The sequence below is a fragment of the Tachysurus fulvidraco genome, chromosome 10 (assembly GCF_022655615.1).
Source record: "Tachysurus fulvidraco isolate hzauxx_2018 chromosome 10, HZAU_PFXX_2.0, whole genome shotgun sequence".
Classification (NCBI taxonomy): domain Eukaryota; kingdom Metazoa; phylum Chordata; class Actinopteri; order Siluriformes; family Bagridae; genus Tachysurus; species Tachysurus fulvidraco.
Genome location: NC_062527.1, coordinates 527,946 through 553,762, shown reverse-complemented (window position 1 = coordinate 553,762; position 25,817 = coordinate 527,946). Strand labels below are relative to the sequence as shown.

The 25,817-nt window shown below is 42.6% G+C and overlaps 1 protein-coding gene across 1 annotated transcript; it reads right to left on the bottom strand.

Moving 5' to 3' along the window:
- Positions 1-1,432: 1,432 nt before the first annotated feature.
- On the bottom strand, positions 1,433-25,817 carry spg11 (SPG11 vesicle trafficking associated, spatacsin). The gene is made up of 41 exons (XM_027140864.2): positions 25,475-25,817; positions 24,593-24,762; positions 23,935-24,162; positions 22,785-22,983; positions 22,501-22,638; positions 21,894-22,267; positions 21,668-21,813; positions 21,325-21,454; positions 19,413-19,568; positions 19,106-19,278; positions 17,702-17,878; positions 17,429-17,500; positions 17,180-17,307; positions 16,228-16,403; positions 15,842-16,040; positions 14,396-14,605; positions 13,954-14,060; positions 13,157-13,302; positions 12,885-13,049; positions 10,810-10,876; positions 10,529-10,694; positions 10,194-10,402; positions 9,970-10,078; positions 9,660-9,819; positions 8,488-8,760; positions 8,024-8,224; positions 7,726-7,833; positions 7,263-7,431; positions 6,920-7,134; positions 6,518-6,667; positions 5,827-6,367; positions 5,481-5,626; positions 5,169-5,373; positions 4,840-4,977; positions 4,370-4,503; positions 4,070-4,177; positions 3,822-3,990; positions 3,601-3,677; positions 3,293-3,448; positions 1,899-2,050; positions 1,433-1,748 (listed from the first exon to the last, which is right to left on the bottom strand). Exons 1-41 carry the CDS (start codon positions 25,672-25,674, stop codon positions 1,568-1,570), a joined length of 7,128 nt encoding a protein of 2,375 aa, XP_026996665.2. The 5' UTR covers positions 25,675-25,817; the 3' UTR covers positions 1,433-1,567.

The window sequence follows — 25,817 nt, the reverse complement described above, 5'->3', positions numbered from 1 at the left end:
CTCTCAAAAACAGCATGGGCTTTATCACAAGTAAAGCTAATTGTCTGTGAAATAAATTTCTAAACTCTAAATTCACAAATATGTTCTTTTGAAGCTCATAAGAGATCAAGATAACTCTAGATAGAGCTGGATCATGTTCAGAAACAAATAATTTCACATAAAAGAACCTCTGAAGACACCACGAGCAGCAAGTTAGCTTGAATTAGTCTGACAGATATATACAATACAGTCAATGAGCAGTTTATTAGAAGCAGCCTACTGTACATATCTATACATTCATACGGCTTCCAGACAACGGCTTCGAGTCATGTTCACGGCAAACATCAGAACGACGACGTTGCTGCTGCCGGATCACCAAAAAGCGGACAGCCGAAGACTGGAACAACGTAGTCTCGTCTGATGAAGCTTTGTTTCTGCTCAGGCACACAGATTGTGCGGTCAGAAATTGTTCCCAACCTACCTTGTGTAAGCGGTCCAGGCTGAGTGGAACTTCCACGTTAATGGATATGAATCCAATAGAACAACTTTGGCATGATGTAGAATATTCTTAGATATGGACGGAGACATGGAGGGACAGTTGTCAGGACAACATGCACTGTTTTTTTGTCCTGCACTGTCTTGTTTGTCTTGTCCTGCACTGTTTGCACCAGGTTGCACAGCTGCACTTTATGTGGCTAAGACTACTTACATGTCCTTATAGCCCTGTCTTTGTGTTATGTAGCATCCTGATCCTGGAGAAACGTTGTGTCATGTCACTGTGTACTGTAACAGTTATATATGGTGTAATGACAATAAAAGCTTCTTGACCTGATTTGAGCAGAATCTCAAACAGGGAAGCCCTAATCAATATTACCTATTGAATATATACAAGCATTATTAAAATAAATCCTCTTTACATAAAGTTTTCTAATCAAGTTTCACAGAAATGAACAGAAACATCTGACCCGGTCATCCGAACATCGCATCCATGCTCGGGCCTCCACAAAGATATAGATATAGCACACAAATTAACGTTACAATAGACGACGTTATGTTGTCGTGTGCTGTAGCATTAAGATTTTTGTTCTAGGGAAGAGAAATCTTAATTCTCTTGTCTTCATGTCCCTAAAATCTAGTCCAAAAGGTGGAATAAATCTAAAATGTGATGTTCAACAAGCACATAAAGTCTGCGTGTGATGGTCAGGTGGCCACAAACTTTACTCATTGTCATCCACTATTGAGCCATAAATAAAATCCCAAATAATTTTATATTTGTCACGACTAACAAAATCTACCAAAAATTAGGATCTCATGGATCTATTTTTATGATGGCTCATGTAAGAAAAACAAATGAATAAATTCGAGTAAATAAATGTACCGGTGCTTATACGCAGATCAGGAAATTAACGTTAAATTTGAATCTGCTGGTAGAAGAAGGACATCGAACCAGCGATAAATGAGCGACGTTAGATTTAATCACTTATACACATGTACATTTATCTTCAGATCCATAATATTATATAATTCATTCATAAAGTTATATTAAGGCTGAAAAAATACTGCTGAAGTTTGGTTGAGATGAAGTGAATCAGCTGCTCAGTCGGTCGTTAAGGTAACTGCTCGTTTTGGAGTCCTGTAGAAGAGTGTTGGCGACATCGCGGAAGTTATGATCGTAGGCCAGTTTGTAGTGGGTGTAGACATTTTCACAATTCTGCAGCAGCTTCTTCAGGTTCTGACTCACGGCGTTCGGCGGCTTGTTAACGATCAGCCTTTGGGGTTTGGGGTGGAGGGGTGGGGTGGGTTGTAGAGCGAGAGAAACGAGTGGTAAATATCACAAATTTCTGTTTTCTTCTCGCTCGAAAAAAAAGAAGTTGTCCAAGAAAACAATTGAGAATTAATAAAAAAAAATAGAAACTTACTTTTTAGAGATTTCTTCAAACAGGCTGACAGGAAGTTGTCTTTGCAGCTTAAACTCTTCCAGGTAAGAAAAATCACCTTTCAGAATCACCTTCTGATAAAGAATCTCGGCCCAGTCCGGACTGTGATCGTACGCTTCGGCGACTATAAACGTCTAAGTGGCACAAGACAACAGATTTCGTAGCGGTTAAAGAAATGACTGCACGCTTGTGAGGTTCGTTCGTAACACATCTGTAATCGTTTGTCTCGTTCCGTATTCTAACCTTTGCGTATATATGAATAACATTCTACGGTGAAAGTTAATACGTGGCGTCGTGTAGAACGGAGACGCCGCATAATTCTATTCGTTAACACAAATAACTGTAGCATTTAAAGAAAAGCAGAAGTTCGGATAAGCGGTAGAAGATGAGTGAATGAATGAATTTATTTATTTAACATTTCTGGGGAAAAAAGTCTCCAGTGACTTTGGTTTTAAGTAAAACTAGATTTTTTAAAATGAACTTTAAGAGGAAAAGCTATTATAATGTAATTGATAGCAGGAACTAATTTGTGGATCTCATGGATTTCTGGCGACATTAACTGTAATCGTAATCGGGTAAAATATTAATATCTTGTTCATTAATAATTTAAAATTTCTAAAAACTCTGGAGAGATCGCTATGGTATAAAACACTACGATGGCACGCTGTTATCGGAAAACAATCAGATTTGTGGTGGAAACGGTAACCACCCTGTCATTTATTATTTTCCTATAACAGCACACCCCATTGTGTTTTATACCTTACGTCATATTAGTATTGTAATAACATTTATTTCATTTGTACAGAGCTTTTAACAATCGTCATTGTCTCAAAGCAGCTTTACACAAGTATAGAAACAGGATGAAGTCACGATTTATCTCGAACATTTATCCCTAACGATCAAGTCTGAGGTGACGGTGGTGAGGAAAATCTCCCTGAGATGATACGAGGAAGAAACCTTGAGAGGAACCAGAGTCAGACGTGAACCTCGTCCTCATTTAGGTGACACCGAACAGGAAATGATGTCAATGTAAATAACGTCCTTTCTACAACAGTCTGTAGTCCGGTGGAACTGTGGAACCGAGAGCTCCTGAGGAACCGACAGGTCAGAGGTCATTACTGAGGTCATTTACAGACTTAAGACTGATTCATTCCTTCTGAAGTCTTCAAACGTTCACTGACGAAGACCCGAACGCAAAGCCGACCGACGTAACGCCACTTCGAAGACGGCGTGATCGTCTCCAAGCTGTGATTTGGTGGTATATTACATGGATACTGTACAGGAACTTATAATACATAGCACTTACATGTTAATTTAGAACCGAGCTCAAATATCTAAAGCTAAAAAGACAAAAGACCGATGAGTAAACAGGAGACCTGATAACACCGTGGGAGAGACATCACGGCACTGAGTAGTTCTGATGGCCGGAGGTTCACCACACGAAGGTCCTGTCCGTGACTGAGGAAGTGAAGCTGCAGAGCGACGAGTTTGGCCATTTTTACACACCTCAATGCCTGTCGCATACAGGAGTCCTAAATGGACACAGAACACACACACACACACACACACACACACACACACACACACACACACACACACACACACACACACACACACCATACAATCAGATAAAACAACACAAAAGGTAGCCAAGTCTAAACAAAGCCTACAGATCATCTAATACCTTTGAATAACTTTCTGCAGCATCTTTCAGCAAGAACAGGACCTTCTCTAAGCCAGTTTTGAGCTCCGGGGTAACAGCTGATATAAGAAAAAAAAAGAGATACAACAAACATGACAAAATAAAACAGTGTGAATGATATTCCATAAGCTAACTTTTAATCACCAAATAAGGTGCACGTATTCTGCCCTAGGTTTCGTATGGATACCACAGGCCTCGCTTACCCCATGGCTGAGACTCGATAAGTTTCAGCTGTGTCCTTGCAGCTCCTTCGTGATTCTCCCCGATCTCTCTGCGCATGCTAAAACAAAGAGCCACCATGTTGTATTTTTCACTGTCACCCGGCAGACAGCGCTTAATGTAATCCAGTAGTGCGGTCTTTAATCTGGTGTTCTGTAACACAAACACACAATCACACAAAGACCAAACACGCACGGAGACACGGACGAGACGACGACGTTGTCCAATTTACCGACTCCACTTTCTTTCTCAGCAGCATCTCAAAACGATGGTTCTGGTTCAGAAGGTCAAAGACGTACGTCATTTCGTTGTATCTCCCGATACCGGTCAATAATCGGACCTGAAAAACGACAACTCGCTTTTTAATGAGCAAATAATTTGACCTCGTTGCTCTTACATGAAACGGACACATAGCCGTCTAATAAAAATCACAAGGAATATGAATCAGAGCATTTTATATACATTCAGCTTGTTACTGTGAAAAAAAAATGTGTACAGTGTTTGGCTACAGAAAATACTAATGGTTCGTCACCAGCAGTCCGTATCTCTCCCCATGGGCCAGGTGTGTGTGGCTGAGGTGTCTGGCTGCTTGTAAGACCTTGACGATGCCCTCCATGTTACAGGTGAGACTGAAGCAGTCATGTGCCAGGATAAGCAGCTCCACAGCTACAGGAAACACACATCAGCAAATTCTGTAAACGCAGGTTGCTTCCAGACCTCTAGCCAATCGTGTGTGTGTGTGCGTGTGTGTGTGTGTGTGTGTGTGTACTGTGTATGCAGCGAGGTCACAATAAAAAAACTGGATATCAGTTTTTGGAGTTTAAAACTGGAAATAAATAAATAATCTTCACTATTAGGTCACTATTTAAATAACTACATACAACTGCACACTAGTCACAAGGAGCAGGAACTACATCCCTGTTTTGGTGCCACTTAAATGTGACCGTAATGCCAGATGTACACATTACACCCAAGACTGAGACTTGCGCATGTGCAACTTACTGCATCTCAGTTCCTGCAGCGAGACTGTAGGGATGATGTCCAGTAACTTGATGCCCACCAAGTTGGGGTCACCACACAGTTTAGCCAGTTGCAAGAAGGCGTCTTTACCTTCAGAAGGACTGTATATAAGCCTCTCTGCTGTAAAGTCAGGAAGTAATAAGCATCACATGCAATGTGAAATCAGATAATACTTTTTTGCCCCCATTCGTGGTAAGTTTTACATTCTCACATGGCCGATATTACGTTATAAGCTGTTATTACAAATCATAGGGTTAAGGTTAGGGTTGTACATTGCAGTAGCTGGATAATCTCAAAAATACTTTTGTTACCAGTCTCTCTGTCCTGTGAGGAGGCCTGTAATCCATCCAACACTGTGGAGGTAATGAGCTGAGCTACAGAGTCAGGCTGTAAGCCCTGCACACTAATAAAAGCCTGTGCTTTCTTGAAGCGTTCAGGCTGCTGGGACAAGAGAACTTTCCGTAGCACAACCTCTGGCTCCTCAGAGGAGATCTCACGGTAGGAACAACGCAGCTCCTGAATGGAGAAAGCAGGTAAGATACACCTGTGTTATATATGGCATTGGTGAGATGAAATCAAGATAAATTCTTTGACTAATAGGGGCATTGGTAATTATACTGTACCTTGGAGAGCTCGTAGAGACTAAGGACCTGCTTGCAGTAGCTCTTGCCATGATGGCACTGGTCTACTAAGAGCTGAAGCTGGGAGAGAACCTGGTCTTCAGGTGAGGAAACCACCACAAAAGAGGACAGGCTTCCTGTGCTGGAGCCTGAAGGGAAAAGAAACAAAAGCAGAAGACAAGGAATTCATTATTAAATAGAGTTTAAATATTTTTGGCCGTATTCCAGAATCTCGGTGCCGACAGGTTTTCCCAAGCCACCTCACATGTAAAGTTTATTTTAATGAAGCTGAGCCTTTTAGTTCCACACAACAATGCCATTTTAATCAGTTTAAACACAATATCCTTACAGGTAGGCAAGCTTCTCCTGTACTCTTGGTCAGAGCCGAGAAGGTCCTGCAGTCCCGGCTGGATTTCTCCACAGGCCAAACCCCGGCACTGTAACACCAGCCATACATCTCTGTGCATCAGCTCAAAATATCGACACACTCGACTCGCTTCGTGAACGCTTCCCTCGTCCAACAGTTGACCAATAAGAGTGGACAGTGCCTTCCGGTCCTCCTCTTCTAGCGAGCAAATCTCCTCTGTCGTTGGTAGACTGTCAATGTTCAGATATGCTTGATCATCCAAGATGGCCATTTTGGAAAAGGAGTATTCTTTGAGGAGGGCGTCGAAGGCATCCGGTCCAGTCGCTGGAGTGAACAAGCTCTGCTGCTCCAGGGCTGTGGTGAGGACCATCCGGCGGATTCGCCATTCCCACTGCCGCTTCTCCAGCTCGGCTAAACGTTCCAGTGCAGGGGGGCAGCGCTGGCAAAGCCAATGAGCAGCTAAAGCCAGCAGAAGGCATCGCTCCTGTATCTGAAGTAGGTCTGTGTCTCTCTGAAAAGGACACTGCAAAACAAACCAACATTTTAGAGATTAAGGAGAAATGCAGCTATATACTGTACCTGGAAGTATATAAATATGAACCAATTAAAGTAAGTTAATTCAATTCACAAAAACAATACATTGGAATAAAATAGAATACAAATGAATTTCGACCTCTGCTTGGGACAGAAAAAACTGGCAGGCCGACTCTGCTCCAATGCAGTCCGCCTTAAACTGCTCCTGACATTTCGTCCAGAAGGCCAGACGCGTCTCCTGTCTTTCCCACTGACGTGTTGCCTTCAACAGCTTTAGATCCCTCAACAGCTTCAGGTGGTGACAGAGAACATGGTAAAAACTTTTACACGAATGTACACCAGTGGTTAATAGAAGAAAAAAAAAAAAACCATTATAACATTAAGTCCTTAGTCGTAACTAGATCAACAAGCAACACAGGAGATCAGAAAAACAGTAAGGTCTCCATGTACTAGTCTTATGTGTCATATGTGCATGCAATCAGACTCCAATCAACCCAGAACCGAAATCCAATCAAGGTTCCTCATGTCGATATTCTCTCACCTCATTTATTATCAGGCGGTCACTAGGCAGCCCTGCCAGCTCAGCCACTTTCCTAGCCTGACAGAATAGAGCAAGGTCCTGCAGTTCCTCCAGCATTCTCTGGCACTCCCTCTGCAGGTTCTTAGTGGTATAGTTCTCCAGAAGGCATGGGGACAGAGGCACGGGGGTATCAGCCAGGATTTGGCTCAACTGGCTCAGCTTTTTAAAGTCAGGCCCTAGATGAATAAGACAGGAAGGCGTCGTGGGTCCGTTAGAATCTTCAGTTTAATTCAGCACGCATTCTGTTTCGTTCGAGTGTGTAGCATCACGCTGTAGTTCTCAGCGTGTTGATGCTAATGCTTACCGTTAGATTTAAGCATATGCTCCATATCAGATAGTAGCTGCAGCAGCCTGCACAGCTCATACTGTGTGCTGCATTGCTGTAACAATGTGAGGAGCAGCACTGAGGCCTGGGCTTCCACCCACTGAACTGGGAAACACTCCGATCCCAGGACGCTACCGCTGCTCCTCAGCTAGAACAAAAAAAAAAAAAACGGAGAAGACTGTTATGTAGCCGTGAATCAACATCTGTAAATCTTTTAGTGAAGGTATCCCTGCTCGGTTCGGCTCACCGGCCTTAAGGTGCACAGAAGTGCACCCATTACTCAATTTACTGACTCAGGAGATGCAATTTAATATCTATAATATACAAAAGGCAAATGGTGTAACAACAACAACAAAAATGAGTGCACAGTCGCTCCTGGCTTTATAATCCTGTAAATGCAGTGAAGTAGGGGCTCATTAATCCCCCCTTAATCCCCCCTCACTTTAAGCAGACATTTCTGGAACTCCTTTAACTTGTCTTTAGCCCCTCGATAGTTTTTGTAGTCGTAACAGAGCTCATACATCTGCAGCATGTGGATGAGGGGAGATTCCTAAGTGGAGGAAAGGAAAGAGAGGTCAGGCACATGGTTGTGTATTAAAAGTAATCCACACAGCAGCAGGTTTTGACTAATAATTAAAAGCAGCGATGCCACATTTATCCTAGTATGCAAAAGAACTTATGGAGAACACGAAAGCCTCCAACAAGCTCTAATATTAGTGGGAGTATATCGAATGCCTAACCCTTTGAAACAGCTGGAAGCCACGAATCAGAGGTCTGATCTTGCACTTCTGTAGGAGGGTCTTCCATAGGATTGACAGGTCATGAAGGTTCCAAGTGTGGTGGCCAGGACTTTCCATCAAGTGAGAGGTGGCTTCCTGGGCGACGTCGTCGTCGACGGAAGTCAGGATCCATACACACAGGCACTGTAGTAGCTCGGCCTCCTGTCAATCATATTAACACGTGATGCATCAGTCAGCCGTAAGTATTCAAGTAAAACATTATTTAAGTTAAAACAGAAATGTTTAAGACATTTTTACTAAAGAAATCCAGGCCAAACCACCATATATGTTCATATATAGACAACCAGTGAGCTTTGATATTGTATATATGATAAGAGTAACACACAACGCAGGCAAGTGCTGGAACCTACAGGTTCTTCACCACAGAGTACTGAAGTTTTATTAAATGTTAGGAATTTCCCTACCTGGTGACAAGCAGCAAGCACTGTAAGTGGTGGACAATGCAGTGTAAAGGCTTTAGCCAGCAGGTACTGCCAGGGGCTAGGCTGCTCCTGACTCTGGAACAGGACCTGGAACAGATCCTTGGAGCCTTCTGAGCTTTCCTCTTTCATCAGTGAGCACATGGAGTCTCTTGGGCTTTTCACAACTTGTTGAGAGTGCACAAGCTGAAGGTCCTGGAAGGCCAGGAAAAGGTGAGCCTTGAGACCTGGGCTGAATTGGGCTGCTACATATCTCACCTGTCCAAAAAAGGAAACGCTTTCAATTAAGCAAATTAATTAACATATTTGAAAAAAAAAACAAAAAAAAACAGTATGGTGTATGGTTAAAAATGTGAAAATATATTTTTTGGTTAATTATTTAAAGAAATTAAAAATGAATTTGTTAAATTTTGATACCAAACTTAAGTTCACTCATTTATTTTATTCTTATTCTAAGCTACTTTGTCCTGATCAGGGCCGCAGTGGATCCGAAGCCTATTCCAGGAACAAACACTCGGCCACACACTTGGCCAGTCACCAAGTCAGTCACACTGTCAGTCAGTCACACTGTCAGTCAGTCAGTCACACTGTCAGTCAGTCAGTCACACTGTCAGTCAGTCAGTCACACTGTCAGTCAGTCAGTCACACTGTCAGTCAGTCAGTCACACTGTCAGTCAGTCAGTCAGTCACCCAGTCACCAAGTCAGTCACCCAGTCAGTCACACTGTCAGTCAGTCAGTCAGTCACCCAGTCACCAAGTCAGTCACCCAGTCAGTCACACTGTCAGTCAGTCACTCAATCAGTCAGTCACCCAGTCAGTCACACAGTCAGTCTGTCAGTCAGTCCCTCAGCCACACCCTCATTGATCCCATTTATTAACTCATTCACACACTTATTCATACACGCCTCATCAACCCTAAGGTAAGTTTTCATTGCCAATCCGTCTACTCTCATGTTTTTATTAAGTCATGGGAGGAAACCAAAGAACCAAGAAGAAACTCACATGGGCACAGGGAGCATATAATACAACTATGATAGACACGACTGAAACCCCTTTACAATGCACTGATAAATACCAGGACATTTATAGTCAACTTCATTACAATCTTATGCACTTAAACGATTATTTTGCATAATCTGAATTCATTGATAAAGCACCTGTTGTGGAGGGTAGTTGTGGATCTGTACGAACAGCAGGAAGTTAAGCCATTGGCCATCGGTGGCACAGACCTGCAGGTACTGGGTACTCAGGGGTAAATCATGTAGGTGGCAAAACTGAACAGGGAGCGCCCACTCTTGTCCTGCCTCATAGGAAGCCCTTGAAGGTGATAAAAGAAGAACTTTAGTTATTGGAGTTTTACCTTGATAATAATGAAAAAATAATGAAAGTAAATTAATGAATATCTGTTCGTTCGGTCTGTGTCTTTATAGCAAATTAAAATAAAAATGTTTACGACTATTTTCCAACCTGCCGATGCCCCTGTTCTCCACCGCATCCCTCACTGCTCCTTCCAGATGCAACAGTATTTCCTCTAGAGTCTGTCTCTCAGATGCTACCACCTTATTTACCTTGTCCACTGAGACCAAGAAAAGAGAGAGAGATGTTTGATGACACAAAACTACGCACTCACAAATAAACACACGTATTTATTTAAATATTTCTACATGATGAGTAAGTCTTCTTTGCCTTACCCAGGGACTGTTTAAGTGAGGACACGCCGCTTTCTTCACAGTTCTGGCTCCAGAGCTTGAGGATGAGATTGAGAGCCTTCAGGTCCACCCTTAATTTCAGACTGCAAACACCCAATAACTCACAGAAACATACACACGCTGCAGTTATAGATGGAGAGCTGAAATTCAGGAGTCCCAGCGTGTACGTTTGTTCCACAGCCAAACTCAGCCTGAGTAATGTTTAAAGGAATGACAAAATATTCATTACATGATCTATTAAATATATATAAAATGGTAAATAAATATTTTTACATATCAGCTTGTAAATGGATAACAAAATCATAAAGAACGCTCACTGTAGCTTGACGCTGCTGGAATCGGCCAGATGCTGAATAACGAAAATTCCATAAGCGAAGGAAGGTCTGCCGTGTTGGAGATAGTATAAAAAGTCCAGGTTCTCAATGAGTGCGTACTTATTAACTAGGTGGGGGCTGGAGAAATGAGGAAGCTCTGCTGATGTTTCTACAGAAAGATTGATCACCGGAGTTTAAAACTTGATCTGTTTTTTTTTTAACATGAAATGCACGGGCAAAATGTATCTGTGAAACTTTTACAAATCTCTATATCTAATGCCTACCTGCAGTGCATAACGTGTTAGCAGACTGCCACCCAAAAAGTCTGGACGGATCCAGCGGATGCAATGACTGCAAAAAAAAAAAAACCTGATGAAATTCAAGAAAACGTGCAATATGGAGCTAGCCTGGTTTCATCGGTTCATGAGACATGTTCACTCTCAATTCGCATTATTTACATGTCAGGGCTGTGAAGTTAAGGTGGCTTCTCACAAAAAGTTATGGTCTGGTGAGATCAATTCCTAAAGACAATAATTATTGAGTAATTCCCAGAGTTAAAGGTGCGGTGCACGATGTTTGACAAACTACTAACAAAGCCGACTAACAAAGGCAATGAGCAGAAAGGGGCGTGTCTCGTTAATATGCGGCGGAGAGAGCATTCAGTGCGCACATGTGTGACGTTAGCAGAAAGCGATTGAAACACTGACATGGCGGATACCTGGCGTTACCTCTGCCTCGGGTTCTAAGTGTCGAACGTCGTCTTCCACGTGATACCGAGCTAAACCTTTCTCGCTACAACACACAATACTACAAAAACACATCTGTATTACCGTAGTATTACTCATTGTGTTCATTTATTGATAAAAATATCCCCTCGGCCAGCCGCCCCGGCAGGTTCAGCCATAATAGTCGCCTGGGTTACGTATGTACGTGTGGGCGGAGCTATCAATACGGGGGTGGGACCCATTTGGGTTAGGGGCGTGTTTGTTTTAATGATTTCAAATGTCAACATTGGCTTTCAAACATCATGCACCGCTCCTTTAAAGAACGCTATACCCATGGTGCAGCACGGTAGTGGCAGCATCATGCTTTAGGGCTGCTTTACTTTATCCAGAAATGAGGATTTAAAAAAAAAAAAAAAAAAAAAAGGTGGAGGGAATCAAGAATAACTTGATTTTACACTAAAATCGACACATTTTGACGTTAAAACTTTACAATAACGTGGTTGATTAAGTCACGCAAATTATCGAGACACCTTCTTATTTATCACTTAGTTGACTGTTATACTTTGTTATTTCATACCGAGACTGGAAAAAAATTAAAACACGATTTATCTTGGTTTAATTTTTAATTTTTTTTTTTTTTTAACTTGACAAAAAGGTGTTGATTTTTATAGCCAGTGAACTTCTGGTGCTAGTGACATTTAAAATACTTCTCCTTTAATTGAGGACAGTACACGCTAGTGAATAAATATTAATAAATCTTAAGAGTTTAATGAATATTAATGGATAGAAAATGCATGATTAATGACTCTGTTTTATGAATATTAATATAATAAATTAACTAGTGGGCAATGCCAGTGAAAACAAGCTCATTTAGAAAGTCACAATTAAAGCATTCTACAGGAAAAGAATTTATTAAATAAAAGCTAATATAAAAAGAACCTTTATTAGTTTCCCTGTTTATATCAACACCTATTTGTTTTATATGTTTCATAAAGTCCTATTTTTGGTGACTTAAGAAATCAGAACTCCAGAAAGTCAACTTCTTCTTAACGTTGAGTCTCGACTTAACCTTCTGCGAGTTATTAGCAGAGACGTGAATAACGTCTGGTTCGTTAGCCATTATCGCTAGCCCGAGGTTGCAACTGCCAAAGCTATAAGAAGTCTGCGAGAGTCAAAAAAACGTCGGTGCAGAACTGCTAATTATAAAGGAGTGTGATGTGTGGAAGGAAATCTAACAGTCAGACACCCAATGAAGGCAAACGCTAAACGCCGAATGCTAATTCTTTCAGACATGACACGGTTCTAACGGCTCTGAAACACGTCGTACCTTGTGAGGCCTTTTAAGTGAACGGATGGTTCAGTTTTGTCTGACATCGTCGTGATCTTGTTGCTGATTAATTTTAGTCCGTGTTCCAGACCGACGAGGCGATTATCAGACCTTTTTCAATACAAACACTAATTGGCAACAGCCATTAATTTAGAACTCTCAGAGTGAAAGATTTTCTTGCTAATTAAATGGAAAGAAACTTGGAACCTCAAATTACTTAAACTATAGAAGTTTAATTAAAACTCTATTGCCTGTTAAACGCTACTGAAATAAACTATTAAGGCAAAATATTTACTGCATGTATTACCTGCATGAGGTGGTAAATAGATACGTCACAAACTGAGGGAACTCTTGGGCCGGTCTGGGGGAAAAGAGCCGCTTTGAGTTTGGGATATGCACTCAGAGCCATCCTGAGGAGCTGTGGGTCCACTCTAGAGAGGACGTCCTGACATTTATCGCCCTCTTTCACCACCTACGTAAAAGACATGTAATTCAATTTATGGAAGCTAGAAGACAGATTAACGTTGGGGGGGCAATGATTTGAAAAGGCTGAGAGATACCGATAAAAAGCGCTCCTACCCCATCGATGCCCCCAGGCGCAAACATTATAGTGGAGAGAGCAAGAAGGCTGTGACCCTCCAGCAACATGCTGCTAACACTGGCCCGACTGCCAGGTAACAGCACCTGAGCACTCGTCAGACTCGCCTGGAACACTCGCTCTGGATCTGGGATAGAAAATATTTCATGCATTTAAGAAATTTAATATCAGTTCCTGTAAAATAACACAAAATATACCCTAAAATGAAACGGCTGCACAAACCGCCTCCAATATCATTCATTCATTCACTCACTACCACTCATCCGAACTTCTCGGGTCACGGGGAGCCTGTGCCTATCTCAGGCGTCATCGGGCATCGAGGCAGGATACACCCTGGACGGAGTGCCAACCCATCACAGGGCACACACACACTCTCATTCACTCACACACACACACTACGGACAATTTTCCAGAGATGCCAATCAACCTACCATGCATGTCTTTGGACCGGGGGAGGAAACCGGGGTACCTGGAGGAAACCCCCGAGGCACGGGGAGAACATGCAAACTCCATACACACAAGGCAGAGGTGGGAATCGAACCCCAACCCTGGAGGTGTGAGGCTAAGCCACCATGCCCCCCCCCCCCCACTTCCAATAATTAGTGCTAAATAGTAACCTAATTTCTTGCTCGTGAAAACATATCAGAATAATTTTTTTAATACTTTAAGATGCTCTTAATAATGTAGTTGTCCTTAAAAGGGCAACGGAAAGTGTTACAAAGTCGGTTTTACCTTCGCAAAGACAAAAGACAGAAGAGCTAGAAGTCTAGAGACTTACTTTTGAGATCTTGTGTAATGCTCTGCAGTTTGACCATCATCTCAAACCAGGGGTAACTCTCATACAATCCTCTGTCTCCGACTGCAGGGCAGTTACTGGGAGTCAACCTGATAGAGAGACAGATAAAAATAATAGTAAAATGCCTTAAAATCCCCTTTTGACACTTCAGCTTGTCTGCACTCACACACACGTGCACATACATACACCGGTTTCTGAGCTTGTAGCACACACGCATTAAGTGCTTTAAGCCTTAGTTTTTTGGTTGTGAAGAATAAGTTTGTGTGCAAGAGAATCAGAGATTAGTGATGAATAATGAATAAACATGACATGATGTCTCGGGGTAGGTCTGCGGTCACGGACAGTTCTGTTCAAATCATGCAACTACTTTTGTTTTACTTTAATACATGCTGTAATCCACTGGACACTAAACACTAACTCTTACCTGTAATGCTGCAGGTAGGTATAGAGCAGATAATGTAGGTTGTTCTCCAGACAATGCTGAATAAAGCATGTGTGGAAGTCTTGTCCTTTGGAGGTACAGAAGTGTGGGACAGGAGGGCGGTCGATGTCTCGCATGACACCTCTGGCTTGACCTAACCTCCACAACAACTGCTCAAAGTCGGACATCTCGGACTGCACGAACATCTCTTGTCTGTGGAACAGAAACAAACTTCAAAAGAAAACAAAAAAAAACAACAACAAAAAAACCTAAAATCCAAAATTCAAAAAAATGTTTTTCGGTGGCAGAATTTTTCTTTCAAATGGAACCATTTCTAGTTTCATCCGTTATCCGAATTCAATTCAATTCGTTAAGTTCGTACGGCGCTTTTAACGATCGACGTCGTCTTTAAGCCGCTTTACAGAAGCATAGAAACAGAATTAAAAAAAAGTTTAAAATGAAGTCACTATTTATCTCTAACTTTTATCCCTAACGATCAAGTCTGAGGTGACGGTGGTGAGGAAAATCTCCCTGAGATGATATGAGGAAGAAACCTCGAGAGGAACCAGATTCAGAAGTGAACCTCGTCCTCATTTAGGTGACACCGGACAGGAAATGATGTCAATGTAAATAACGTCCTTTCTACAACAGTCTGTAGTCCGGTGGAACTGTGGAACCGAGAGCTCCTGAGGAACCGACAGGTCAGAGGTCATTTCTGAGGTCATTACAGACTTAACACTGATTCCTTCCTGCCAAAGTCTTTAAATGATCGCTTACAAAGACGTGACAATAAAGCTGGCTGACGCAACAGTGGTTCGAATTCATCTCTACTTAAAGAAAATGACGCAGCAGCACTTCAGTCCTTTATTCTGTCTCTCTCTCTCTCTCTCTCTCTCATCTCCTTATCCTTACACTGAATAAACAAATCATGTTCCAAAGACACAACCAATCACCACGTTACTCATCCTACCGATTGCTGACTAGCGAATCAGATTCATAGCTGTAACTCATTGAGCGTCGTGAAACTTCTACTCTCGTTACTTTTATATTAAACGTCACATTACTGTAACACTGAACGTCACTAAAAATAATGAGAACGTAAGTAAGCTCACTCTTCTGGGGTTGTTTTATTTCCAGCATGCAGCGAAACCTGCTTCATATCGCTTGTTTAGATGTTCGGGATTTTTTTACCTTTACGCCATAATGACAGACGTCTTAATCCAGTGTGACTTAGACTTATTCTGTTTATATAATTAAGCATTTAAGAGGTTAAAGCCTTAGCTCATGGGCCCAGTAGTGGCAGCTTGGCATTACTAGGATTCAAATGTTTTCTTCTTTTAAACAAATCTTATGTTTCAATATAAAAGAGGTGGAGTCTTCTTTTTAGGACCTAAAATAAAATCTACACAAGTAATTTAGCTAGTTTTGGTTAAGCTCCCTTATTCGAACCTGGCGAGCATGTCCAGGATTTGGTCTTTCATATAATCACTACAGTGAGTGTTTCCATCCACAACGGCAGCGCTGAGAGCCGGCCACTTGGAGGCAGCAGCGCTCTCGCGGCCTTGCGTCAGCCATGTGGTAACTCTGTCCTGGTCATGTAGGGAGGTGAGGTAAGACCACAGCACAGCTGGATCGCAGGAATCCAACACTGACGTGAGACAGAAAAAGCATTAAAGCAACAACAACGTAGATATTTATACGAGTATAATTTGTTTAGCTTTTTATTCACAATCCCTTGATTTAGATGGAGTTTATCTCTGTAGAAAATATACAATTCTCCTCTAAAGTGATGTTTATCATGTGAGCAGGAGGTAAAGTTGATGTTAGGCACTCACGGTGGTCTGGGAGTCGGGAGAGCAGCACAGATTGTTGTGTCTCGTTATCCCAGAGCCTGACCCAGTCCAAGCGTACCGAGCCGATCAGAGACTGGACGGAGCAAGACGAAGGGTCGTGAAGTATCCCCTGTAGCAGGTTTCTGCCCTCGGCTTCCAACGGTCTTTTTTGAACAACCCTACATGTAGGAAACGTGAGATGCACAAGTCATATACAGTGCTCTATGTAACCGAAGCTTTTCGTTCTGGTCAAGCGGCTGATGCTTCCACCTGTTTAATCAGTTGTTCTTGCTTTTCAGTATACTAGGGTGTGGCTTCTGATTGGTTGGAATGAAAACCTATCTAAGTATAACGATAAAATGTTGGGACATTAAAGGAGCGGTGCACGATGTTTGAAAGCCAATGTTGACATTTGAAATCACCTAAACAAACACGCCCCTAACCCAAATTGGTGTCACCCCTGTATTGATAGCTCCGCCCCACACGTACATACGTAACCCAGGCGACTATTATGGCGGAACCTGCCGGGGAGGCTGGCCGAGGGGATATTTTTATCAGTAAATGAACACAATGAGTAATATTGCGGTAATACAGATGTGTTTTGTAGTATTGTGTGTTGTAGCGTGAAAGGTTTAGCTCCGTTTCACGCGGAAGACGACGTTCGACACCTAAAACCCCAGGCAGAGGTAACGCCAGGTACCCGCCATGTCAGTGTTTCAATCACTTTCTGCTAATGTCACACACGAGCACCAAACGCTCTCTCCGCCGTATGTTGACATGACACGCCCCTTTCTGCTCATTGGCTACACGTTTGTTTTGTCTGTCGGCCCGACAGTTTTCTGAAGCGTTTCTTACACAACGTGTACCGCACCTTTAATCATTTAAATGACGCCCATCATAGTGTTATCTAGGTCTGACCCCAAAGACATACGTATATCAAAATTTATTTCCTTACCTCTTCTGGTCGAAAGGCTTAGAGCATCTCGTTGCTGGTCTGGAGCACAAATGTTCAATCTGTTTAATGAACTCCACTCTTTGCAGGTCCTCGCTCGACAGATGATTAAGTCTTTGCAACACTTCCACCTGTTTATTTAAAAATTATTCAATGAATTCAAACTCCATATTGAGTTCAATCATCACCGGACCGCATCTCCATCAACGTTTAATGATATTTATCTCCGTAAATAATGACGCACTTACTCACCATAAAGGCCCTGAGCTCCCGATCAGCCGTGAAAACGCAAATATTGTAAAGCTGCTCTTTCACATTAAATCCCTGAAACAGAGTGACGAAGGAAAAAAGGCAAAAAGGGAGCAGGAGATCGAGAGAGAGAAAAACAGGTGGGGAAAAAAAAGCATGTCTGCATATCATTTTAAAACCGTCCAACAGTGTGTGTGTGTGTGTGTGTGTGTGTGTGTGTGTGTGTGTGTGTGTGTGTGTGTGTGTGTGTATTTGATGGTCGATGCAGCTGTGTACCATGTTAGTGAACAGTGTCGTGGCCTGCTCCAGGTCTCGCTGTGTGAGACAGGTGAAAGCTAGTCTCAAGCCGGTGTTCCTCAGTTCCTCCAACTTCTGCTCTGGACAATTGCGTCTGCGCAGATATGCCTGCGCACGTGGGAGCTCCCGGCTTAACACCGCACACCGGACGATCTCCTGAAACGTGTACGAAAAAAAAAGAAGGAATTACTTCTGAGACATCAAACCCGATATTTATTGAACGACACTTTAACTGGTGTCCCTGAAGGACGATAAATACCGTAAGGTGAAGAAGAAACAGTAACTTAGGCAGAAAAGGTGTAACATATTAAACCGGTATTATGGTGACACGTACGGGGTCTTATCGCTTATCTCCTACAATGTGGAACTGTTTTTTATATCAGGGTCAAAAGCCTCAAGACATTTTGTTCACCAAATTTATATAAAGACTGATCCAGAAATTTTTTTTTTTAATATTATCAAGCACTGGATTAAGACGTCTGTCATTATGGCGTAAAGGTAAAAAAATCCCGAACATCTAACCAGGCGATATGAAGCAGGTTTCGCTGCATGCTGGAAATAAAACAACCCCTGAAGAGTGAGCTTACTTACGTTCTCATTATTTTTAGTGACGTTCAGTGTTACAGTAATGTGACGTTTAATATAAAAGTAACGAGAGTAGAAGTTTCACGACGCTAAATGAGTTACAGCTATGAATCTGATTCGCTAGTCAGCAATCGGTAGGATGAGTAACGCTGTGATTGGTTGTTCAATAAAATGAACAGCGCTTTTAAAATCTGCTCTATTATAAACCTTCACTTTAAGATATTTGAGGTTATACGGTGTAAGGATGACGTTGGTGAGCGATCGTATTTGAGATGTTCTAACATCTGTATGTTATAAATGTAATAAATATAATGTTAATGTAAATGTAAACGACACGGAGCAGAAACGTCAGAGAGACAAATGATATGGTTTCTGCCTCTGGGGCATTTCAGCTCTGTTTCAGAGATGTTAGAGTCTCACTAAATGACATAATGACAGAATATATATAAAGTCTGAGATGTGATCTCTAATATGAGGTCACAACAATAATCCCTACACCATCTAATCTGTATCGTCTTATTAACTCACTATCGTTATTAAATATTGTATACAACACATTTCTGCTCCTTCTTAACCTTTCAGTCATTTTCTCCTCTGATAAAGAAACTCTTCATCCTCTTAAAAGTCCTCCTCACTTCTCCTAACACTTTTACACCTTATGAGTTCTTTTAAGGGTTAAGATGCTTTATGAAGGACTTTTATCTTTACTACGATCTCCTCTTTAATTTGAAGGGCAAATGCCAACATTTCTAAGAATTTCCTTAGAATTCTTTACACTAAGAATATAAAGGCCTTTACCTGAACAGAGCGCATTTCAAACTCATCCTCGATGGCCGTACCAGGAAGAGCGTCTGACGCAGGAGTCAGACTCTCGACCCCCTCCGACCACGGGTACTTCCTCAGATAGGTACGTAGTTCAGAGATATAACAGTTCAAGATCTTCACACACTCGTGCAAGTTAGCATCCAACTCTGCGATAGAGGAACGAGAGACTAGATGACAGGAGGCCATCTTGTATTGTTATCATATAGCACACGTTCGACCTTTTACACAACCATCTTGAGAACGAGTGAGTCTTGTGAATTAACCTGGATGTGTATGTTACCTGGAGTGTTGGTTAGGATGGCTCGGATTTGTGTGTTGAGGAAGTTTAGAGTGATGCTGAGCAGCTGTTCACAGAACTGTCGACTCTGAGCCTCGGCGTACGTGTCTCTGATCGCACTCTGAAGCAGATCCAATGCTGGACGCAGGTCCTGAACGTCTTATACACACAAAGAATTAAAGGTGCGGTGCAGGATGTTTGAAAGCCAATGTTGACATTTGAAATCACCAAAACAAACACGCCCCTAACCCAAATGGGTCCCACCCCCGTATTGATAGCTCCGCCCACACGTACATACGTAAGCCAGGTGACTATTATAGCAGAACCTGCTGGGGCGGCCGGCCGAGGGGATATTTTTATCAATAAATGAACACAATGAGTAATACTACGGTAATACAGATGTGTTTTTGTAGTATTGTGTGTTGTAGCGTTAAAGGTTTAGCTCGGTATCACGCTGAAGACGACGTTCGACACCTAGAACCCGAGGCAGAGGTAACGGCAGGTATCCGCCATGTCGGTGTTTCAATCGCTTTCTGCTAATGTCACACGTGTACTGAACCCCCTCTCCGCCACATATTGACAAGACACGCCCCTTTCTGCTCATTGGCTACATGTTTGTTTTGTTTGTCCGCCCGACTCATTTTCTAAAAGCCAAACTCTTAAATTTGCATAAGAAGTTTCACAGAAATCAGCTGGCTGATACACACCCACACACACTAAAGGGGCTGTTTGAGTGTCATAAGGTTGCCATGGTTACCACATGATCTTAATAATCGTGCGCTGAACGTTTTTAACTGACTGCTTGCTTTTTTTTTTTTAATAGAGTAATCATAGCCTCAAGAAACTGTAGTTATAAGTTAGCAGGTAGCACGCCAACCTACGAAAGCATCAAATTATACAGTATGATATGAATAATTAAATAATGAAATCTTCTGTAGCACTTGTAGCATTTCAGATGAACAGATTTGTCTAAACGTGATATCAGAGCCAAGATCACTGCACAAGCAAACACACACAGAGTTAAACTAATTCAATGTCAAAACGTTTCGCTTCGGTACTCGATCCACGTCTACATATAGGGTCGGCGGTCCGAATGCACGGCTTTCTCGTTCGTCTCTAGTTTAAGGACCCGTACAGCCCCGTCTAATCAAATCATCCGCGGTAGATAATGATCAGGTTTGTATGCCTAATCATGTGAGTAATTACCATGCGCTTGCTAATTATAGCTGTTCATTACTCACACTCAGTGGTACATATTTAGGACCGTCAGATTAAATCGCACTGTTCAAGCCTTCTTTATGATCCCTTTCATGGACCCTGAGCAGGTTGATGAAGCACAACAAACTAATAATGCTTAGTAATAGGGGGATGTGGTAGCCTAGTGGTTAAGGTGTTGGGCTACCATTTAGAAGGTTGTGAGTTGCCACCAATGGCCCCTGAGCAAGGCCCTTAACCCTCTATTGCTCAGTTGTATAAAATTAAGTCGCTCTGGATATAAGGGCGTCTGCTAAATGCTGTAAAACCCTCTCCAATAACATGCAGATGCTTCACATGGTGTGTACATCAGAATCTCTTTCAGAAGATACACAGTCTACACAGGAATATCTCTTAAAACAGACGAATGATCGTATTCATCGTAAATCAATGATACCGTTTCTCCAAATCTTACCATACGTGCTACGTTTCATTCGGATTTTTGGGAAACCGGTGACTTTTAGTTTTCACGTATGAAAATATTTTATTGAACTGAAGCACTGTAGAAGATCAGAAACATGAGCTATCATTTGGAGATTACCAAAGGAACAATAAGGTACCAAAGGTTACCCAATAAGGTACCCAACTTACGGAGTACCCATTTTACACACAATTCGGAATGACAGCAACGACGTTAACGTCACGGCACCAAACGGCTTACTGTTCAGCTGCATCTGTGTGGAGGTGGATGTCTGCTCAGGAAGGCTGTAGCTCGTGGTTGGGCAGAGAATATTCTCCTTACTCTTCAGGAAGAAATCTACCATGTCCAGTTGCCGGTTCTTTAGTCCTGCCTAAAAAAAAACAAAGGAAAAATAAGGTATTTGTTTATAAAACGCTATTATTATTATTTTTTATTAAAACTACAATTCAAGGAATGTGTATCGATGCCATGGACGTTGTTCATCACCAAACACCAACATCTTTAAGGTTGCATCCTATGATGAATGTATAAACTAATTTTCTGGTTGTTTCTCTGGTTATAAATGAGTCTCTATCATGTGAACCTGCAAGGAATGGATGGGCATCGAACAGCGTCCCCAAGCATTAAGATGGCACAGCGAGTCCACCATCCCGGCACTTCCGAACACCATCAGTCTGTTCAGCAGTTCCTCCTGAGACACCTTGAACAGCACCAGAGACATGCCGGATGCTGAAACGAACACACAGCCACGTCACAAACTACAATCCTGCTTCTCATTCCATTTCCTTCTGCTTAGGTTCACTGTTCACCTTTTAGTATCAAAGAAAGGTGTTCCTCTTCTGACCAGCAGACGGGTAAGGCTGGCACATCAATGTGATGATACATAACGCTCAGAGTCTCGAGGTCCCAGTAGACCAGGGATGTGCTACGGTTACCAGGTGAGGTAAAACTGAGCACCGCCGAACATTCGGAGACGTTCAACAGGGTCAGCGCGGTCCGTTCGGGCAGAGAGAACGACATAACAGCACCTCCTGGTGGTAGAGTGGACCGACCGAGCTTCGCGGTGACAGCGGCTTGGCGGCATTCGGAGCGAGGGAGGTCTTTGTACCACGGAAGCCTTGGAGCTAAAGGAGCTGGAGCTTTTGCTTGTTTATAGAGCAATGCCAGCCTTGCCTCCCATGACCTGTACACACATAATAAGTTAATTCGTAAAACATGGCTATAATTACATATGAATTGTTATGGACCAAAGTCCACCACGTTGAACACATCAAGAAGATCTGTGGATCTGGTTTTAACCAATCAGACCAAATGTAGATCGGTACCAACACAGGATTATGGTATTAAAGTGGCACTAATGTCTCAGTAATACTAGATACTACTGATAGCACACAAGGTGACAGTGTACTGGCTTACTGATCACTTTGGAAGTGGGTTCCTAGTACAGACTGACTGTAAGCTGAGCTGTTAATGCTGTCCTGATCGCAAGGCTTTGTGGGTATAAGAGCAAGAGGTCTGGAGTCCGGCTGAGAGTGCAAATGGTTTGTGTAAATCCTGTCAAATACAAACAAGCAAATTGAAAGTAAACTCAATACACATTACTATCAAAAATCAACAATATCCATCAACAGCAGATTTACAGTATTCTATATTCTATAAAACTGGGGAAATGATCTGGAAGACGTTATTATGTAACACACCTGAAATAATCATTGAGATCGACAGCCAGGGCTTGGTTTCGTCTCGTCACGGCCACGACCGTGCTGAGGTCCGGTGAGATGTGGAGAAGGCAGAATGAAGACAGAGATTCGACCGGCTCTGCGTCTCGCTGTCCTGACACGTAGTAAGCAGGAAGATCCACTGTAGCAACGTGCTTCCCATCTGCACTGTCAAAGACATCTGACACATACAGTTAAGGAAAGGCCACATGACTGACATCATGATCTGCATCTTACGTTATAAACAGTCCAACAAACGCTTCAAAAAGGTATGTGAGAAAATTTGAACACTAGAAGTAATAGAAAAATCAGCTAGTATTAGTACTGTGTAACTAGTACTAGTACTCGGTTGGACACAGCAGTACTAGTCAGTTGTTTACACAAGGTCACACGGTGCCGTATGAACCCCGTTATTTACGCTGGAATGCACCACGCGATAAGAAGAAAACTTTATTTGTCACATATACAATACACATCGTAGTTTGACATTTCCTTGCCGTCTTTGATACTAAATGGAGCGTGGACCCAAAGGGGCGTGGACCCAAAGGGGCGTGGACCCAAAGGGGCGTGGACCCAAACCTGGTGAACATCTCGTTCAAGATTTGTGTCCCATCTTGTTATAATAACCTCCGCTCTTCCGTGAAGGTTCGTTCAGCTGCAATAGCGTTAACGAGATCAGTCTGAAGTTCAATTGGTGTTCCTGATTCCAAAGGGATGAGATCAGAGCTCATCCAGGCCGACGGTTAAAACCACGTCTTCACGGACCTCGTTTTGTGTACGAGAGCAGTGACGATTTGTTTGGGAAGGCGCACACACGCACACACACACACACACACACACACACACACACACACACACACACACACACACACGTACTGTATACGGGTGTGACGGCTTGGCGTCTTCACACTCGGTTTACCTCATGAAGGGATCTCCGTGTGCATATTTCCACTCATTCAAACCTTGGGTAATTAAATGATCGTAATCAGTCCTTCTACTGGCACAATAAACAAATGCAGACATGAGGAGAACATGTGGAACTCCTAACACGGCGTAACGCCGGAGCTGTGACATGACGATGCTAGCTGCTGTGTCTAGAAACCCAAAACTGGTCAGTAAATAAAAAGGATACATATGAATCCGGGGCCCGTCAGCACGAACAGAATGCCTTTGCAGAGCTGGTAGTCTGTGAACATTTCCTGAGATTCAGAAGGCAGATTGAGGACACAGGAAGTCAGAAGCTCTGGCTCAGAAGAACCCTCGTGCCACCGAAGATGTACCAGGACACATCCATTCAGTAGGAGGTGACAGAGACCATCAGTGAACGACAGTAGTTTTATAGAGGCCAGTTTACTCCCATCTGGAACAGAGACTCGGGTTATGGTGATTGGCGATAGTTTAATAATCACAATTATTTACATTTACTGCATTTGGAAAATGCCCTTGTCCAGAGCGACTCGTTTTTATACAGCTAAGCATTCGAGGGTTAAGGGCCTTGCTCAAGGGCAGAGCAATGACAGCTTGGTGGACCTGGGACTCAAACTCATGACCTTCAGATCAGTAGTCTAACACTTAACCCCTAGAAATGTTTTTTTAAGATAATAATTTACAATTTCATTGAAATAAACCACGTACCTAGTTACCCCATTTAAAAAACATCCACCATCGATGACTAGTTAAGCAGAATAAAGTTAAATCTGCAGGTTTTTGGCTTATGTCCCCACATTACCTCAGTGAAACACGTGCAGGACGTTAACGTACGTGAATACAAGACGTGTTTTTACACTCACTTGAGTCCTTATTGACAAGCTGCAGGAGTCGGTCTGTAGCGCACTCGGCCACCGATGTCACCTGTCTGTCTGAATCGATCTCATGAAGTCGAAGATCACAGACTGGTCTCAGAGTCAGGAGTCTGGGCTTGTATACTTTGTTCTGCTCAGTGATCACCTCCCAGAGAAAGCTATCAAACAAGATAAAGGAAAAAAACAAGGCTTAGGGCTCATTTATAAAAACAAAAACACACAAGAGATGAGCGAAGTTGGGTTTGTTGGTGGTGCAGCAGGTAGTGCTAAAGGTCGACTGGAGCCTGTGTACGTTTTTATGTCCCTGTGTCCATAGAGCACTGGAGCAGTGAGGGTTCAAGGGCCTTGTTCAAGTGGCATCTTGGCATCGCTGGGGCAAGAACCCAGATCTTCCGATCAACACCCCTTAACCACTTGCCCCACAACTAATCTAATCTAGGTCCTGTCCTGTCCACATGGGTTTGATCCAGCTGCTATGGTTTATAGTGTTCCTGAAATACAAGGTCAATCCAAAGAAATGTATTCAAATAGAACATATTGATTAATTGTGTTCTGTGGTATTGAATTTATGGGACACCCAGTACTCTGAACACACGGTCACCATGACAACGTACTCATTACATTTACATTTAGCACAGGGCGGAGGGTTAAGGGCTTTGCTCAGGGACCCAACACTGGCAGCTCGGTGGGCGTGGGATTCGAACTCACAACCTTCCGATTGCTAGTCCAGCACCTTAACCACTAGGTTACCACATGCCAGTCATTATACACAGACAGACAGACAGACAGACAGAATTAGTAAATGAATGAATGCATGAACAAAAGAGTAGGAGGATGATGCAGGTTTAGTGAATAGAAGCTGTTACTCACTCTGTGTAAGAGTCTTCAGGCAGATGAACTGGAGCACCAGGTTCACAAACATCACAGATCATCAGCTTGCCATCAACATTCAGACAGCAGAGCAGTGATCCTCCAGCAGCTCCTCTGGCTTTAACAGTGAGCTCCACAGGGGAACATAAACCACTATCAGGCACAAGAGCCACTTCTAATGCATCAGACCTACTAAACATGGTGTAAGGTTTATAACACACACACACACACACACATCTGCATAGACTGAGCAATGGCTGATCTGATCTGATCTAAACTAAACCCTGGTTTAAAGGGAACTCACAAAACAACAATCAGGTGTTTAGTAAACAGAAAAAACACC

Excerpts from the sequence above, each read along its gene's own strand:
- spg11 (XM_027140864.2), bottom strand. The coding sequence starts at position 25,674 with ATGTTTAGTAGGTCTGATGCATTAGAAGTGGCTCTTGTGCCTGATAGT. Across the intron at positions 9,820-9,969 it reads GAGAACAGGGGCATCGGCAG|GGCTTCCTATGAGGCAGGAC; the intron begins GTTGGAAAATAG and ends ATCACCTTCAAG. Across the intron at positions 6,668-6,919 it reads ACCGCCTGATAATAAATGAG|CTGTTGAGGGATCTAAAGCT; the intron begins GTGAGAGAATAT and ends CACCACCTGAAG.